The 19,140-nt window shown below is 40.8% G+C and overlaps 1 protein-coding gene across 2 annotated transcripts in view; it reads left to right on the top strand.

Moving 5' to 3' along the window:
• myo5aa (myosin VAa) overlaps nt 1-19,140 on the top strand; it is a 50,494-nt gene that overhangs the window by 9,839 nt on the left and 21,515 nt on the right. Inside the window, exons 3-15 of one of the 2 annotated variants that reach the window (XM_008283015.1) lie at nt 720-891; nt 2,353-2,497; nt 3,721-3,877; nt 6,181-6,324; nt 8,720-8,801; nt 11,200-11,307; nt 11,598-11,704; nt 12,233-12,498; nt 12,638-12,719; nt 12,827-12,967; nt 14,767-14,892; nt 15,960-16,043; nt 18,585-18,587. In XM_008283015.1, coding sequence (XP_008281237.1) covers nt 720-891; nt 2,353-2,497; nt 3,721-3,877; nt 6,181-6,324; nt 8,720-8,801; nt 11,200-11,307; nt 11,598-11,704; nt 12,233-12,498; nt 12,638-12,719; nt 12,827-12,967; nt 14,767-14,892; nt 15,960-16,043; nt 18,585-18,587 — 1,617 coding nt within the window. The remainder of the gene's footprint in view (nt 1-719; nt 892-2,352; nt 2,498-3,720; nt 3,878-6,180; nt 6,325-8,719; nt 8,802-11,199; nt 11,308-11,597; nt 11,705-12,232; nt 12,499-12,637; nt 12,720-12,826; nt 12,968-14,766; nt 14,893-15,959; nt 16,044-18,584; nt 18,588-19,140) is intronic. The other variant, XM_008283016.1, reaches the window with a different exon arrangement.

Raw genomic sequence — 19,140 nt, 5'->3', positions numbered from 1 at the left:
TATAAAAATTTTAACTGTGAGAATAAAAATGTGCCTGAAGCATCACAAACTAAGGCTTCCTCACAGAAAGATTTAAACAAGTGGTGGTTTGGCTGTGAAGCCAAAGAAAATCAGTAGCCTGTCTCATGACACGACTCTCTGAGAACCTACTTGTGAAATTCTGTCTGAGTACTTGTAGATGATGTGGACGTCTGTTATTGATTGTTTCAAGGATAGGATCTCCACGGTTAGGTTGTTTCAGAGAGCGGAACTTTGACAACTACACCATGAAAACATGCAAAGCAGTTTATAATGAAGATTGCAGGATATATCCTAACACATGGAGAAGGAGCCATGTTCTTTAGGCATATTTCTCTCTCATCATTTGATGAGAATAGGTGCCCTAATATATATCAACGTACCATAACCTTAGGGACTGTATACTCTTACTGTGATTACTGGTGAATGATATATATATTTTTTAAATATTATGCTTAATATTATACTAATCTTCAAATTGCTGTTATGGTGAGTTATCTAAATATTTGGACAAATCAAGTTTTGATGCTTTGGCAATACTGTTTCTTGAAATGTTCATGCCAGTAAAGCCCATTGAACTGGGTTGAATAGAATTGAGTTGAATTGAACTGAACTGATAACAGGGCTCATTGTATTGATCCATCACCTTTTATTTAGATGGATGACTAACAAAACTATCCTGTTTTGTTCTGTTTTCCTAGAACATTGATCACAAACTTGACCCCAAGACAAAGAACCTGCCTTACCTGCGAAACCCCGACATCCTGGTGGGCGAGAATGACCTCACAGCGCTCAGCTACCTCCACGAGCCAGCCGTGCTGCATAACCTCAAAGTCCGCTTCATCGACTCAAAACTTATCTACACTTACTGCGGTAGGAGGGCCCTTTGGCCATCATGGTGCCCATCTGTATGTTGTGAAAGTCTGGTATGAAATTAGACCTTGAAATAGACACATTTATGGAAGATGTGATGGGGAAGGAACCAGTGAAGAGGTGATCATTTGGTAAAAGTAAATGTGAAAGAGAATCATTGGGTTTCTCTCTGTAATATAATATTGTGAGGACATCTTCCAAACACACAGATATGCAAGTATGTTGCAAATATGTTTGATAAAAGCTGTTAAAATATTACTACATTTACTTCTGCCATTCCACAGGCCCCCAAACAGCAAGATACCCCCCAGCTTCACAAGCCAGTAATTTTACTGAGCTGCTGTGTTCCAAAAATGAGCCCTATAGTCATCTAGTTCAAACTTTGGATATTCCTTCCTCCCACCTTGGTTCGGCCAGCATTGACATCTGTTTTCTTCTCTCCTGCTCTCTGGTGCTCACACATATTGCGTTTTAATACAGACAAATGCCCAATAAAGATGGTCTCATTGACATGTTTTTCTGTTTCTGTTGAAAGACAGCAGAACAAGTATGAAATATTGACTGACATGCAGCCCAACGTGTTAACCAGGAAACACTTCAGAGCCATTTTCAAGCTGTGGGTCTACAATGCTAAATTCCTGATTTTGTCACCGTATTGTTGTCTGACAAACTGACTACATACATTAATTTAAAACTATTGTTCTCATGTGAATTCAGCAATATTTTAATGCAAAATGTAGAAGTGATCGAAAGCCTCAGACAAAGACGGTCATTCATATCTGTGTCAGCTGTGTGTTACTCAGCTCTGGGAGTCTTCTTCCTGAAGGGGGCGTGGAGAGCAGAAGCTCAGCTGTATTTAAAGCTACAGACACAGAAACAGCTCCCTTAGAACACGGCTAAAACCAGCAGTTACACAATTATGGTGAAAAGAACCATCGTTGTGGTATTTTGAGCTGAAAAAAATTTAACAAAACATGCTGAGGACATGTGAGATTTTGCTTCATTTGCTGAAAATGGCCACAATGTGGGACCTTTAATGGGATTTTAAAAAAGTGGAATTGAAATAAAACTGCTTTGATGAGATGGGATCCCATTATCTTTATAGCTGAGAGCACCGCAGACCTGTCCCATTGTCTTATTATGGCATGGTAATCAGCTGAATAATGTTTCACAGTGGACAATTTCATATTTTAGGATTTAAGCACTGCCTTGGTGTATGTGACCTCCAATAACCTCAGTTGTATTTATACAAGTCAAGCTTTGTATATTGACTCTGTTTAGCATTTTAGACACTGTCTGCTCTCCTTATCAATTGTTTACCCTCCCTGATAAAGCTTGTACCTTATTAGCTGTAAACTATTTAGCTTTAAACAAAGTAATGAACAATATGATGAATGTGCTGTGAGTTTATGTGGTCCGACTGCAGCTGAGCTCATATTTTCGTCATGTTCTGTGTCATAGGAATCGTTCTTGTGGCCATCAACCCGTACGAGACGCTGCCCATCTATGGAACAGACATTATCAACGCCTACAGTGGTCAAAACATGGGAGACATGGACCCACATATCTTTGCTGTGGCAGAGGAGGCTTACAAACAGATGGCCAGGTTTGTATGTGTTACCTGAGCAGCCTTGGTCCAAGTCTCGCTGTTGCTCGGCCATCCCTCTCTCTCTTCTGGGGTTTGTAGGTCAAAGCTGAGCCAGAAATAGCCTCATGGTGGTCTCACCGTCTCTCTCCCTCCTGCTCTTTTAATCACACACACACACACACACACACAAACAAAGAGAGTAGACTTTGCAGAAGCTGACCAGTAGATCTTTTCTGCCTCCGCTTTGGGAGATTATATCATCAACACTCTGATGAACACATGTGCACTAACTGTACTGTACACTGAGTTTAACCAGATCACAGGCAGGGCAGTGAGGAAGGGAGAGCACACAGCGCTCACCACCATATGAAACAGCGCTGTTGGCATACATTTATACTGCTTAATGTATTTTCCATACCTACATGAATCATTTAAATAGTCAGTGTTTGTGTTTCTTGTCTGCTTCTTTCTTATTTCAGTTGTACCAGTGAAATTAGCTTCACTTATGACACAGAATCTAACAACGTGCAGCCCTAGTTGAACATGTTTGTTAAGAAAGAGCACAGTGAAATTACAAGTAAATTCTTAAATTAATGCCAAGATGATTTTGTATGACATATTATTCATACAGGACCTCAGCTCAAGCAGTTGTGACTCAGTTTATTTGCATAACCTAATGTTAAAGCCCACAATAGCAAGAGACACTAAAGGAAAAAAATGAGCAGAAGATGAGCAGGGGGATGCAGTGAGAGCTGTGGGTGGGAAAATGATAATTGCTAAAGAAAAAATGATGGCAAAGAAAGGTTGTGCAGTGGGAGGAGGCAGTGCTGCATAAGGATTGTGTCTCATGGGGAAAATGAGGATGGTGACCTGTGGAGACATTGAAGTGTTAAAAGGAACTGAGGGGATGAGAAGGTTAGTTAGCACCTGTTCTGCCTGTAGGCAGTAAAAAATGTTTGTTGATATGAGCATGTGATACTTCCTGTCTGCCCAAGCTCCCCTGGCAGTGTCTGGCTAACACTCTAATTATTAAACTATATTTAATTGGTTCTCACAATTAAAATGAATCATCTTCGCATTAGCCTTACCCTAAGTTAGCACATCATTGAATAACATTTTTTATTTTAATTGTACATAATTGGGGTTTATCTCTTGTTGTTTTTAACTGTGCTTTATATATACATCTGGCTTAACCCTATGTTTTATATTCAGATCTGGATTTTATTTGTTTAATTTGTCAGGGATGAGAGGAACCAGTCGATTATTGTGAGCGGGGAGTCTGGAGCAGGAAAGACGGTATCAGCCAAATACGCCATGAGATACTTTGCTACAGTCAGTGGCTCCGCCAGCGAGGCCAACGTGGAGGACAAAGTCTTGGCTTCCAACCCCATAATGGAGGTGAGAACTCCTCAGTTTTGTCTTTAGACTGGTTCCTACTGGCATTTGAAGTTTGCCCACTTCTAAAACACAGAAACACTGTTTTCTTGTGTTCCAATAAATACAGAATCACTTAAACATTTCTGGATTTTTCCCCTGGTTTGTCTGCATACTCTTGTTTTCTTGACCCAGTTATTCAGTCTTCACCAGCTTAGTTGATGTCAGTGATACAGGCTCAATGTCATGCTGCCCTCTCCACTCCTTTTCTTCTTCACTAACCATTACTGACTCTCTTCCCTTCTGTTTCTCCACCACACTGTGTGTTTCTGGCCTCAAGCTGCTCTCTGCTGTGAAAACACTGGTCTTATTCCTAAGTGTGTGCGTGTGTGTTTCTTCCCATAGAGTTATAAGTACAGGAGGGTTGGAGAGCTTTCTTGTGCACATATGCCACTGCATCCCCCCTTCCTTCCCTCTCCTCCTGCCATCCCCCACCCTGTCCGTCCTTTCCAACCACTCTGCTAACATCGTTCTCCTCCTCGCAGCCACCTCTTTCCCCTACAGCCAATCGGAGACAGACTGACAGTATGAATAGAAAGCTTTCTTCTTTCGTTGCAGTGATGTCACTTCAGCCTCTGAGCCTGGGTGCAGAGTAGATGGTTGCGTCAGCTTTTTCGACTTTACAAAACCTGTGTGTGTGTGTGAATGTGTGCGTGACAGAGAGACAGTGTTTGTGCATGGTGTTTGTATATGCTTGGCTGATGCAGGCAAAGATTGGAATACCTGCTCTGCTGAAAGCCTCCTTGTCTGCAGTGAAAGACTGTGTGTTTGGCCTTAACGCAGCAAGAACCCTCAGTGTTCACACACAATTTAATTCTGTTAAAGCCGGCTTGTTGTGTAGCTTTGATATGTGTGTGTTTGTATGCAGCCCCACCCATCCGTCTAAAGACAATTCCTAGTGGGGTCATTGATCAACCCTATGTATTGAACTATGGCTGCTGACGGCAGTTGATTTACTTGCCGATGTGTAGTCGCTCAGCAGGAAATGCTCGATAACAAATAGAGGCCATTCTTGTGTGTAGACAGAGATCCTTTAACACCTATTACTGACTTGTCAGCTGTTTATTTCAGGTTTTGACTCACAGTATGAGGGAGAAAAAAGACTGGTTCAACATTTTAGGAAACAAGCTCATTTGCTTTTTGTGATGGAAAGAGAAAAGTGATGCCACTATCATGTCTGCATGGTAACTATGAAGCTGTTGCTAGCAGCAAGTTATCTTAGCCCAGCATGAAGACTGGAGACAGAGAAACAGCCAGCCTGGCTCTGTTTCAAGGCAACAACCATTGCCAGCCAGCATCTCAAAATCTTGCTAATTAACACCTCGTTACATCCTATTTGATTTGGTGTATCTTGGTTAAACCTCTAGCTAATTGACAAGCAGCTTTGCTGGCATGTGAGCTGAGCCTCTATACAGGCAGGTCCTTTGTTCAGCTTTCTGTCTCCACCCTGCTGCAGCAGCACCTTAAGGTTGCTTGGTTTATGATTTTCATTCAATTTAATTGTCAGCTGCTTATCAGTCTAGCCAGTTATTTGATCCAATATTCAGTGTTCTTCCAATTATAATTCCCCCCAACAATTAATTTAAGATGATTGAAAATTCCCTACTCTGGCTCTCTCTGTCTGTAGTCACTACTCTGTAATCTCAAATAATGTCTCACCCACAGCATTATTCAGCTGCATACACATCCAAGTAATGACGGATAAATATTAAAAGTTCTCTTTTAATTGAGCAGATGTAAATCATAAATAAACTCAAACAGTTCTGTTTGTTTCATTTCAAATTTTGATAGTACTACTAATGTATGTTAGTTCCAAAAACCAATTATTGTTGTACCTTGATGAATACCGCATGTTGATTATTTATCTATTTCAGTATAAATGTATGCAGTAAGCTTTTACCCTGTCGTTGTGTCCATCATGCTGTTTGATGTTTCTGCCAGCAGTAACAATCTCTATGACATGTTGTGATTTGGGATTTGTTTTAGGGAATATTTCTTCTGAACAAGCTAAGCTAACCTACTGCTGGCAATGGCTTAATGTTTACCAAAAAAATATGAGTGGTATCAGTGTCCTCATCTAGGTGTTGGCAAGAAAACTCCAAAGCATATTTACCAAAATTTCCCAAAGTGTAGTTTAAGATCATTTAGACTGTGATGATTTTAAATGAGTAGTCGCTGTTTTGCTATTTGCCTAGTCAGACTTCAAACACTATTACGCAATAACATGTTGTGGGTGCTAATGTGTGTGTCTGTTTTTTGTTACCAAGGCCATTGGAAACGCAAAGACCACCAGGAATGACAACAGCAGTCGTTTTGGCAAATACATCGAGATCGGTTTTGACACCCGCTACCGTATCATCGGTGCCAACATGCGAACATATCTCCTGGAGAAATCACGAGTCGTGTTTCAGGTGAGCACACCATCATGCGTTCAAGTTTACATGGATGTGCTTCCACGGTGTTTTCTTGTATTTGTGTGGATATTTTAGTGATTTGTGTTATTTCCTCCCTTCATTCCCGTCTATTACCTCTGGCTCAGGCATCACAGATAAATGGAAGTTAACCTTTGTGCTTTTCTAATTTTTATTTTTAACTCCACTCTCAAGGACTCAGACATTCAGTTTTATGACTAAGCAACAAACTTGTTGTGGAGTTTGTGTGTGTTTTTTTAAAAGCAGCTTGATGTTATTGTGTCCCTCAGCTACCCGGGTTCTCCATTGTCAAATTTGCTCCTTCTCAAGTGCCTTTCAGCACAAGTACACACAGTTCTTGAGCTAACGTTACAGTCTTTGTGTCGTGACAGGCGGAAAAGATTTTCCTAACCATTGTATTGAGTGTCATCTTTGGTGTTTTCTTGTATTTGGCACAACCTGTCCTTTAGCTTGCGTCCTTAATGTCGGAAGTGTTTTTGCTAATGCGATTCCTCGAAGCCTGTCAGCAGTAATATATTGAGAGCATGCACTACAGCTATAACGCAACACGTTCAGGAATTTGTTCACTGGCATCAGAGGGGTTGTATTGTAGCCAAAATCTATGAGTTATATCTTACTGCCTGGTTTGATTCATTACAACAAAACCCTGTAGAGGATCATATTTGTCTGGGAGCAGATTCAGTTGGCTTTCGAGCATCACAAGAAACATTTTCACCTCACCACCATGACAGCAAGAAAAAAAAGAGAAAAGCAGGAAAACTGCCTGACATGACATTGAGAAATGACAATCAGAAGTTCGACCTTCAAAAACATTCACCAGAAGACACTTGAAAACATATTCACTCCGCAGCGTAAGCGTCGACATGAAGCCTTAATTATTAATCCAACAGTTCAACAGTAACCTCGCTGTTGTGATGCAGTAGATAAGTGAGAGTTTCTGAAATGTCCCCACTTGGGAGGATCATAATGCTCTTTGTGTGCTTCAGGTAATTGTAAAGAAGTGCAGTCAACCGCACACACACAAGAATTTAGTTATCTAGCATCATCAGCGGGATAAAGAAACTAAAGCAACACACATTAACTGTCAGACTCTCCCTGGTGTCCTTTAGTGCAGAAGAAGTATGCGGCAATGATTCCCTTCTTCACAAAGACGAGTAGGAGGAAACAAAGCAAACCCATCGTTTATGAGTCCATCTGTCACACTGGGTTACAGCATGACACTTCTTTTCTCTTCTTCCTGTCCTCTACTCCTCTTATATTCTTTTCTTTGTCTCTCTTTTTTAAATACTGTTTTAAAAAGTTCTGTATTGACGAAGTACGCTGTCTTTTATAGAACTTGCTGCAGTACTTACACATGTAAAAACAGATAACTCCATCTTCACAAACCTTCAGAAAACCCATATTTCCATCGTCTACCCGAGACAATATCAGTCAAACTTATGTTATCTGTGTTTCTGTCATGTCAGTTATACTGAGTCAAATCCATTTAGCTTCAATCTGATTGATATTATCTCAAGCAAACGAAACTAATGAACTCTTCACATAGATTAAGTGTGTGTGTGTGTTTGCTTACTGGTGGAGCCAGTCAGTCAGCATGTAATGGACAAGGATATTCTCTCTGCACACACACACACACACACACACATGCTGCTGTCATTGGCAACACTGTTGAGGAATGAGGATGTTGGCAGAAAACCGTGGTTACATTACTCCTCACATTTTTCACATGCTTGGCTCCAGTAACCCACTTATAGGTGTGTGTGTGTGTGTGTGTGTGTTTGCATTCTGTGCTTGGGTGTAGACGCACAAATGTGGGACACAGGTAACACACTGCCTCTCCGTTTTGTCTCAGACTTCACAGCACAGAGCTGACACCTTTTTAACATGCAAGTTGTTTTCACTGGGAATTTATCTGCAGCTCCAGTTTTTTTTAAATTTCTACTCATTTACATTCTGATCTATCAGGCACAGGAACAACAGAGGAATACAGGTGGCTCACTGGTATATTAAAGATGTAGCATTCGCATCTAATTCAGTAGCATCTGTTGTCATGCCTTTGAGCAAGACACTTAGTGGCCAGCTGCCAATGAATGGAGCTTCCAGATGTTAAACTATATAACTGTAAAGCAGATGCAGTCTTAATTGTATAGAAAGAAGGAGCTGAGTTTTCCTGCATGGATGTGAGTTGTGGAGGGAAAAAAAAAAGGGAGAAAGCTTGTGATTAGGACCAAATATTTGTCGCAGTGATCACTGTCATGCATGTGTGGTCAGTTTGAGTTAATTGAGTATTTTGTAAGTGTATCTTATTTCTCTACTGAGCCTCTGTGTTGTCGACATTTTCCTCATTATATACAATCTTCCTGCTTTCTTCCAGGCGGACGAGGAGAGGAACTATCATGTCTTCTATCAGCTCTGTGCATCAGCCCATCTGCCCGAGTTCAAGAATCTGAGGCTGAGTAAGTCACATTCGTGTGTTTCTGCATCCCCACTTACTAACACACAGAGCTGCACAGTTCCCTCTTGTCTCCAACTGTACATCAATACCAGAGGCAAAACAAAAGCGCTAACACAAAATCTGTTCACTTTTGTGCAACAAAAGGAGCATGTTCATGTTTTTCTGCAGCAGCCAGACACACCTAAACGTTGTCTCTTTAGGAGCACTTGGCAACAGCATTAGAGCTACCCAAAAACAGCAGAGAAATATTTGTAAGGAACAGATTTGTTCCTAAGTGACATTTATGAGTGATTTAAGAGGATTTACCTGATTTAATACCTTTCGTTTGACTCATGCACCGACAGTAGGGCTGCACCATTAATGCAGTGCTAGTCTTTATCATGATTTTGACCCCCTCTCATAATTAAACAAACATCTTATGGACAGGTAAACTGCTCGGCTCATGATAACGCCGCAAATTGAAAACAGTTCGTGTAGATAAAATCACTTGGTTACAACTTCCTTAGACATTGGAACGCTTCATTTCACTCTTTTCAAAAGAATGTTTGGGTCACACACTTAGTAGCTGCAGTTACTGAGATAAGGCTTGTCTTGGCATAGCACCCATCTAGCGTCTGCCATAACCTGCACGAACATTAGTAAATTATAATGTCTGTAGATAAGCAAATGCTCAGCAGGTGGGTACAATTCTACTTATCTTTTGCCTCCAGAAGATAAAACTGGAACTGAAACTTGGAAGTAAAAGCAGTGCTCTAATTTTTCACATGTGAAAGTGCCTTAAAAAGGTTTGTCCTCAATTAAAGAATCATGATAAATGATCTCAATATTAATCTAAATTGTTCTGATTATAATTTTGGTTTTAATCGTGCAGCCCTAGCAGACGGTGTGCTTGTCACTGCAGTGGGGTTTGAAGTTTAAATTTGTTACCAGAATCAACTAAAATGAAAATAATTAAAATAAACTACTTTCACTACAGAAAGCAATGATTTGCTCAGTATAATACAACTACTTACACTGTTGAATTTGTTGTATTTCTTCTCTGTGTTTCTCACTGTGGTAGCGGAAGCTTTGCTGCTCTCTGCCACAGTTTTTTTTGTGAATGAAATATGCCCACAAATAGAACAGAGCAGTCGACCTCATTGAGTATGCTAATCAGCCCTACTCATGGACAGGCATTTATCAGGCTGAAGCAAGCATCTCAGTTTATATAGTATTGACAATTTGGTGAGCTTAGCTTAAAACACATGAGCCTTGTGTCTGTTTTGGCCCCATTAGTTCCTCACAGCAGGAAAACTTCACAAACACTGAAAATTCATTATCTCAATAAATAATTTACCCAGCCAAGCAACAAACAAAGTTAAAGTGACATTATTTTCACATTTATGTATTCCAAGAGCTTTATAAACCACAAACCAAATACAAAAGATCCTTTTGTGGTTTTAAGACACAGCTTAAAAAAACCTCCCCTCCACATCCTGGAAAAATCTTGAATTCAGAGATATCTGAAGAGCACTGCTCTATCAGATTATATATATATCAGTTAAAATGCATCAGACAATGTTCCTGCTGTAGGAAATCAGCACCGACTCGTTGACTCTTTGGTTGAACAGACGCCCGTATAAAGCGCTCCCACTGTGGACCTGCACCTGCTCATCCAAGTCAGAGACACACACACACACACTCTGCTGGCACCATCACTAACAGCCCCTCAGTTGGCACACACACACACACACACACACACACACACACACACAGCTGCTGTCTTTTCCTCTCCTGCTGACTTCCTGGCTCTGTTAATGGAGTGGTTGTCACAGTCATGTCAGTGGCTCTTGTTGCCAGGCAACGGGTCATGCCCTAATTGGATGTTAAGTGCATATAAAGAAACTGATTGTGATTAAGTTGGAGTACCACTGTTCTTCCACAGAGGTCTTATTGATTTTATGTATTTCTATAAACCCAAAGTCTGCTGCGTGGCCTCTGTCTGCTGATCGGTGACTGTACAGCCAGACAGTTCACGCCACTTGGAGTCTGAGAATTAGATTTCACATATGTAATGATTGGAACATTTCTGAATGAGCAGTGAATCACAGCATTGCCGCTGGAAGAAAATGACTTCAGCTCAGAAGCTTATATTATCTTCTTTACTGTCAAACCTTGCAGCGTTTAATTCTCTTGAATCTTTGACCAGTTAAAAGAAAACTGACCTTTAGCTTCTTTTGACCACCACAGTGATGTGTCCTGCCTGTTTAGTTGACACTTCAGTGTTCGGATAATCAGTCAGGATTGTTTCTATGGTTACTTGCACAGCTATCCTGAGAACTGACTAAAAAGGACAAAGCCTTTTTTTTTGTCACGATATGTGATTTTAAACTATTAACCCTTTCTGTCTCTCTACTCAGGTAGTGCAAATGACTTCCTGTACACCAGGCAGGGCCGCAGCCCCGTCATCGACGGTGTGGACGACACCAAGGAGCTTTGCACCACTCGCAATGCCTTCACATTGCTGGGTAAAACGCAAATGCAATTTCAAACCTATGAAGAAGATTAGAGCTTGTGTGCTAGAAAAGTAACGCTGATCAGTGAGGACTCCTCTGACTGCTGGACCTGCTTTGTAATTGTTAGCTGGAGGCATAAAGTGTACTGCAGCTAGAAGTAAAGCATTGTGTTGAAGTATCGGTCAAGCTCTCACAAGGCAAGAAACACATTGTAGGTTTATTCTAAATAATAACCTCTTTTCCTTATATGTGTGTGCGTGTGTGTGTGTGTGTGTGTGTGTGTGTGTCCTTGTCCTCTGTAGGTATTAATGAGTCCTATCAGATGGGGTTGTTCCAGGTTTTGGCTGCTATTCTTCATCTGGGAAATGTAGAGATTAAGGACAGAGACTCGGACAGCAGCGTTATTCCTGTGAGTATAATGTTTATGCTGCAGCAGGAAATGGGAGGGTTACCTCTGGGTTTATTCATGTAAACACAACAATATTATACGAGGTGTGTCAGAAAAGTTCAAGGACTGGTGTCCAAGACATATTTCAAATCCAAACTACAAGTTTTCCCCTTCAAAGTAATCCCCCTGGAGTGTAATGCACTTTCCCAGCCTGCTTTGCCATGCCACCATGCACTCCTGGAAGGTGGGATGAGTAGGGAGGTTGCTCCAGCACGGCGATGTTCTTCTCAACCAGGAGCTGTTGGATACTCAGGGCATTGTGAGCAGGCGCGTTGTCATAGTAAAGCAGACACATAGTTTGGGTTTGAAATATATCTTTTGTGACACCAGTCCTGGAACTTTTCTGACACACCTCGTATTAAAAATGTAAGCATTTATTACATTTTGCAATTGAGCTCAGATGAACAGGAAGGAATTCTTCAGCTCAAGTTGCTCAAAAACTCACTGTTGGTGGATTGTGATAATCAAAATTTCTTCCTTGTGTTGTAGCCCAACAATCGTCACCTGACGGCATTCTGCGAGCTCGTGGGTGTGACCTACCAGGACATGTCTCAGTGGCTGTGCCACAGGAAGCTGAAAACGGCCACAGAGACGTATATCAAGACCCTCCCTCGTCTGCAGGCCACCAACGCCCGTGATGCCCTGTCCAAACATATCTACGCCAAGCTCTTCAACTGGATTGTAGAGCACGTCAACAAGGCTCTGATCACCAACGTTAAACAGCACTCCTTTATTGGGGTCCTCGACATCTACGGGTACGTCTGTGCAGTAGCTGGTCCATGTGAGCAGGATTAGTTACAGAAGGGGAAACTAATCAATATGTGCATTTTACTGTCGCTAATATTTGACAATCAAAAGACTCATCTGTTTTCCATTTCTGTTCTTCCTCACAAGGTTTGAAACATTTGAAATCAACAGCTTTGAGCAGTTCTGTATCAACTACGCTAATGAGAAGCTCCAGCAGCAGTTCAACATGGTGAGCAGCACGTGTTAACCTGTTAAACCACCCATTATGTGTGACCATATTAGAGAGAGTACTTGTTGCAGATGCAAAGCTAAATGCCCGGCTCTGTGTGTATGCAGCACGTGTTCAAGCTGGAGCAGGAGGAGTACATGAAGGAGCAGATCCCCTGGACTTTAATTGACTTCTATGACAATCAGCCCTGCATCAACCTCATAGAAGCCAAGATGGGCATCCTGGACCTGCTGGATGAAGAGTGCAAGGTAAAATGTTTTAAAATCATAGATAGGTTTCTTGTTTACTTGCACACATTTCGAGGCAGCATCAACCATTTAATTAACATCTATTTCACAGTGTTCGTACATGGTTGAATCAATAGTATAATGCAATTTAAGAGATGGATTTTTTTATTTGTCTTTTTTTTGCATATTAATATAATATGAGGTAAAATGTGAGACAACAATAGTTCACGATAAGTACAGTCATCGTGTCTTTGAATTAATCCGGCCCCAATAAGTTTTCTATTCCAGGAAATGGTTGGCTCAAAGAAGCAAACTGAATCCCAAAAAACTTTCCTCTAAATTTACTTGACTTGGTTTTGTTGGTTGTTGAGCCTGTCTGTCAGTTCCTTATTTGACAATATCAGGAGCACAGTGCTAAACATTATGCTAACTTTGTCAAAGTGAATGTTTTACAACGGCCTACTTTACAAGCTGCCACATTTGAAGTATTTTTGACTGCTAAACCTTTTGTACAAGCCACCAGACAGCCAGAACAGAACAGTGGCTGGCACCGATTTCATTGGAAGCCTAGTTAGCTCGGACCACGCCCCGATCTATAATCTTCTGTTCCTAACAAAGGCTGTTATCTCCTCGGAGTGCTGAGCATTTTCCATGTACCTGTTTTGCGCTCGGTGCAGTGTGTTGCACAACAGCTCTGTCATTTCTTCGTCAGAGTTTGGCTCTGTTAGATGTGCCATGCATCTTTCTGTCCATCTCTGAGATAAAGTTGTACAGCTATTCAGCATTTAGCTTGTCTGATATTGGAAAATGCAGAGAATAGTTTCTGACACATTATGTTCAGCAGTTTGTTGTTCATGGAGACCTTTTTTGAGCTTTATCCAAAAGAACACATCTTATCAATTCTTTATTTACAAGACAAAAATGAAAAAAAAAAAACAAAAAACACATTTTATTTAAGCCTACGAGCCGTCTTTTGCCATAACTCTGTGTTGTTCCACAAGCTGAACATATACGATTACATAAGACTTGAGGACTAGTGAATACTGTTGGTGGAATAAAAACTTTGTCATGAATGTAAACAAGCAGTGCTGCGTATTGAGCAGAGTCTTGTGTATTTTGTCCATTTACACCCACATTCTGCTTTACAGTTTTTGACAGTCGACTTGTCATTGCCTCCCACTGCACACTAGGCTCGAGTCTCCACCACCTACACGTTTAGTTCACATCAGAGTTCACCTACAGTACGGAGGCCCAGTGCGAAGCAGTGACCACAGGCCTTAAAGCTGCCGTTCCTTCTTTTTCACATCTTCATTTTTGTTCATGGTTTCAAACTTTTTTCATCATGTTGTTATTTGAGGTGCTTTATAAATATCTAGCACCTTGAGATATAATTTGGATAATATTTTAATTTACAGTTTATTTCTGTTCTTCTATTTATTAGACTGTATAATCTTAGTTTCTTTCGTTAACCCCAATAGTAAAAGTGGCTAGTTTCACTTAAGGCTGTGCTAGCTTCTAGTTTCAAGGGCAGATTTCCTATATCTGTACCATCTACACACATTTAGAGCCAAGCCAGATCTCTAACAATGCTGGCTTATCTCTGTGTAGCTCTCCACCACTGCAAGGTCATTTTATAGGCTGTTGACATTTGAGGTGGGCCACATTGCTGACATTATTGCAGGGAAACGTACTTGTGCGTCTGTACTCTGGTATACAGTTCAATCCAGTAATTGTGGGAAAAAAAACGCACTCATTGTATTTGTGAGAAGATCGATATGTATTCATTATGTTCCCTCGTGTCTTTTCCGTTTCTGTACCAGATGCCTAAAGGTTCAGATGATTCATGGGCTCAGAAACTGTACAACACCCACCTAAAGACCTGCTCCCTCTTCGAGAAGCCACGCATGTCCAACCGCGCCTTCATCATCCAACACTTTGCTGACAAGGTGGGCCTGTCACACGTTTTGTTTGCTTTTTGTTTACAAAGTGCTGAGCATTAAGTTATGAAATTCTGGTGTTTCTTTCAGCTTTCTTTTAGCGTTGACATGCAGTGTATGCGTTTGAAGGCTCTGACAACATTTAGGAACAGAGTGGCTGTAGTATCTGCTGCAGTGCTTGTGTGAGATATTTTTAGGATAGCTGGAGGAAGGATGACTTTTTTTTTTTATTCATTCTTCATTCTGTTCTCTCATAAATAGGCATATTTGCAATGAGGTGTTAGAGACTGTGTGTGTGAACCTGTACAGCTATCTTTGAGAGAAGCAGTTTGAGATGTGAACCATCAGTGTGAGGACATTTTGGAAAAAAGGATTGTTTGAAGGTGAAGCCTTGGATATCGAGTTAAGGTTAATGCTAGAATAAGGAGCGACTGTTGTGGCTGCATTGAGGACGTAACGTATGCAGACTGTTTTAGACTGGCTGCTGTAATGCTGCACTTTTTTATATATATAAAGTCATAATTATATCATAATCAGTGAAACCAGCTACATCAGCGTAGCCAGTAAAAACATACATCCCCTTGGCAAACAGTGTACATACGTTCTGTCCTCACTGTAAGGAATGCATTATTGTCAATGAATGTCCTCACAAAGGTATCCAGACATATGAGTGTGTATGTATAGGTCTGGTGTAATCCACTTTGGTGTAATGGGTTTTATGTCCTCTAATGAGGTGCTGTGTGATGTAGCGTTATTTTTCATGTCTGTTTTTAGAGCCTCACTATAAGGTTACACATAAACGGGTCAAGGACTAAAGCAGGCTTTCCCATGAGATCCCCTGATTTTATATTGGGGCACCTTGGAAACATATATGATCAGGCATTTGCAGTGATTATTCTTTTTGTATTAAAAGACACATGCATCAAGAGTTTGGACTGTACATAAGCTATCATGCAGACCTCATTGGTTGCCTATGAACCTCTGTTTGACTTAAAAATAGGAGCATGTTACTGGTTCCCAGTGAAATGCCCTCCCAGTGGTAACACAAGCTGTGCTGGTTTTTTTTCGTTGAACAGGTAGAATACCAGTGTGATGGTTTCCTGGAGAAAAACAAGGACACGGTAAATGAAGAACAGATCAATGTGCTGAAGGCCAGCAAGGTGAGTCACACAAACATCTACATTATGATGTATACAATCATTCAAAAACAGATTATGCTCAATCAGTGTCTTGTTAGCTATTGGAGCACTTCAGGTATTATGATGCATCTACTGAAATACAAATCAGGAAGTCAGCAGGCTCTGCAGAGTTGTGGCACCTGGTGTCTGTTTAGAAAAATGGTCTTTTACTGACTAAAGGTGTCACCTGAAGGCTCAGGGAAGCAGCGCCCTCCAGTGGCCAAGTGAAGATGACGTTGACGACAGCAGTGATGATAAATTCTCAGTCTTGGAGATAAATTGTCACAAACATATAGGTTATATTTACACATAACATGTAATACTGAACACAACACACACTAAGTTGGGTCACTGGCTTGTGGAAACTCCAATATGTACATGATGAATGGCAGAAAAGTTTAAACAAATTCAGTGCATAAATACAACAATGTAGCGATATTCAGCCTTATAAATGGACACATTTTGTAAGTGACATCGTGTTCCTTCCTAGTAAACTTTATATGAGGCACTACTAGAGGTCTAGTCTGTCTACACACACACACACATGCACGTGCTGTTAAGGCTCAATTTGCTGGATCAGGTTTGAATTAACATCACGTGGGTGTGTGTGTGTGTGTGTGTGTGCGTATGTGTGGGTGTGTGTGTTTTGGTCTTGGTTCAGGATCAGTGTGTAAAACCTTGTTGGGTCAAGACAGACCTAAGCCTTTTAAATCCTCACTGCTGTTTTGGCTGCACACACACGCGCGCGCACACACACACACACACACACACACCTGCACACATACACACTATGATGAAGTATGATTGTCAAAAAATGCTCACAGTGACCTCCTACTGTTCTTTTGTAGACCTCAGCAAAAGCAGTATTGGGTAAGGGTTGAAATATGAATACTGGCTGCTCTAACCTCTAACAAGACCTCCTAACACACACACACACACACACACACACACACACACACACACACCACACACAGACTCGTAGTCTGTTGCCATGGAAATCAATGACAATACCGAAACAATTGGGATTACAAGGGTTAGGACCTCTTAATGAGATTTAGTCTAATTAAGTTTCTTTTTAGCTTCCTGCCAAGCTCATCCCATCATTCTTTGTGTGTGAGCTGATACTTTATCCATACGTGACTTCATCAATGAAAATTACATAAAATGTCAATCAGAAAAGGATCAGATTTAAAGAACAGGCCTGCAAGTCGAGCTTTGTTCCTGTTTTCTTTATTGGCACTCCTCTGCTTCATTACCTGTGAGCTTGTAAACATTAGAACATGTATTTAGCCCTCAACCGTCAGAATACAAAATATTACAGAAAATGACAGAGTATTTGAAAAAAAAAAACATTTCACAGCTAATTGTTCATTAAATCATTATTTAACACATTTATAGATAACATAAAATAGCAAACAACTGAATCTCCTTGATGTAAATCATCGAGGAAATTCTGTTGTTTGTAACTGTACATGAAAAGAAAAAGATCTCAGGATTGTGAGTTCCTCCTCAGAAATGCACCGACACAGTGAACACCATTTGTCATCTCAGGATCTTTTGATCTTTTAGAGCTTCAGAAACATTCTGGTTTCCTGCAACTTCATTGTTATTGTCCTGTCAAGATTTATGATTTCTGTCAGTATTGATTAAGGAGGTCGCTGAGGTCATGGAACAGGGTGACATCTCTACAACAAATTTATCAAGACACAAGCCATCAGCAGTTCATGAGCAGACTATTTAAACAACTTCAGAAACAAAATGGGACACACCCAGATTGTTATAAATAATAACCCCTCATTGCACAGGAAAACTTACGGCATGAACAACTGCAACAAGTCTGTTATTTCAAAATTGAATCAGGAACCCAAAGTTTGCACAATAATTTCATTGTTTTGAAGAAAAAAAAAATCTGAATGTTTGTTTCTTGCCTCGTTGGCATAAAGTACTGTCTTTTTATTTTAGCAATCTGCCTTTGAGCACAGTATAATTACTACTGATACATGCACACTGTTCAGTATTGCGATGTTGTAAAGGCTCCCTGTACAGATATTGAACAGACATTAGTGCTCCCCAGCTCAAAGCTGCACGGGGACCTGCAAGACACACAGTTTTGCATTCATGCCGACGTCTGCTTGCAAGTCTAATCAATATGATGCTTTACAGAAATGCTTGATACAGTGATTTCCCATGATGCACTGCGATTTGGGAATTTGATCGGAATTGCAAGAGATAAACTGCCACAGATTTGCTTCATTGTTCATGCAGTCAGTGAAAAAATGTTTTTGGGCGAGAAAATCATGTTTCCTTCCATCCATTTCAGCTTCATTAGTCTGCCTGTTTTCATGTTCTTTTCAGTTTGAATCATAGATGTGCTGTTTAATTTTGGATGGTAGTGATAATGATTTTTGGGTATTTGGGTTTTCGTTAACCTTTCCTTTTAATGTCATTGTGTCACTGTGTCTCCATGTGTTGTCCATGTATGTTTGGTTCTGTCCTCATCATGACAACCTTCCCTGCCAGCAGAAGGTAAACAGAAGCGTTCTTACAACGCTGGTCCGCCTGTAGCTCCTCATTTAGCTCCTTTTTTTTTTCTCTCCTTACCTTTCCTCCTTCCTTGGCTCTCTTTATGGCACTGAGTTATTACACTATAACTGCACTAAAGGGATTGAAGTTGTGTGTGTGTGTGTGTGCCTTTGTTTGCTGCATGGGGAGCACTGAAGGCACTGTGGGTGGGGAAAAGGGGATTCAACATAGAAACAAGGGATGAAGGAAGGAGGGTATTTTTATCTTTCAGAGTGATGCTGAGAGCGAGCAGCACGTAAAGCCTTTGTGGCTGTGGCTGTCCTGCTTAATGACGCTGGTTAGAGAAGCAGCATGGCACCGCTCTAAGCACAGCAGGAGGACCTGAAGCTGCACACATAACACAGCATCCTCCACATATAACCTCAGCGTTATATGGAACAGCGTGCTTTACTAAAAGACAAACGTCATTCATTGTACTATTTACGTCATGGCAAAGTAACGTCATGCAGCCATATATGGCCACTGCACACTGTCATATATGAAACAACATAACCTT

This window comes from Stegastes partitus, unplaced genomic scaffold (assembly GCF_000690725.1).
Source record: "Stegastes partitus isolate 25-593 unplaced genomic scaffold, Stegastes_partitus-1.0.2 Scaffold295, whole genome shotgun sequence".
Classification (NCBI taxonomy): domain Eukaryota; kingdom Metazoa; phylum Chordata; class Actinopteri; family Pomacentridae; genus Stegastes; species Stegastes partitus.
The sequence above is the reverse complement of the archived record's forward strand: the minus strand, read 5'-3'. Positions and strand labels throughout refer to the sequence as shown.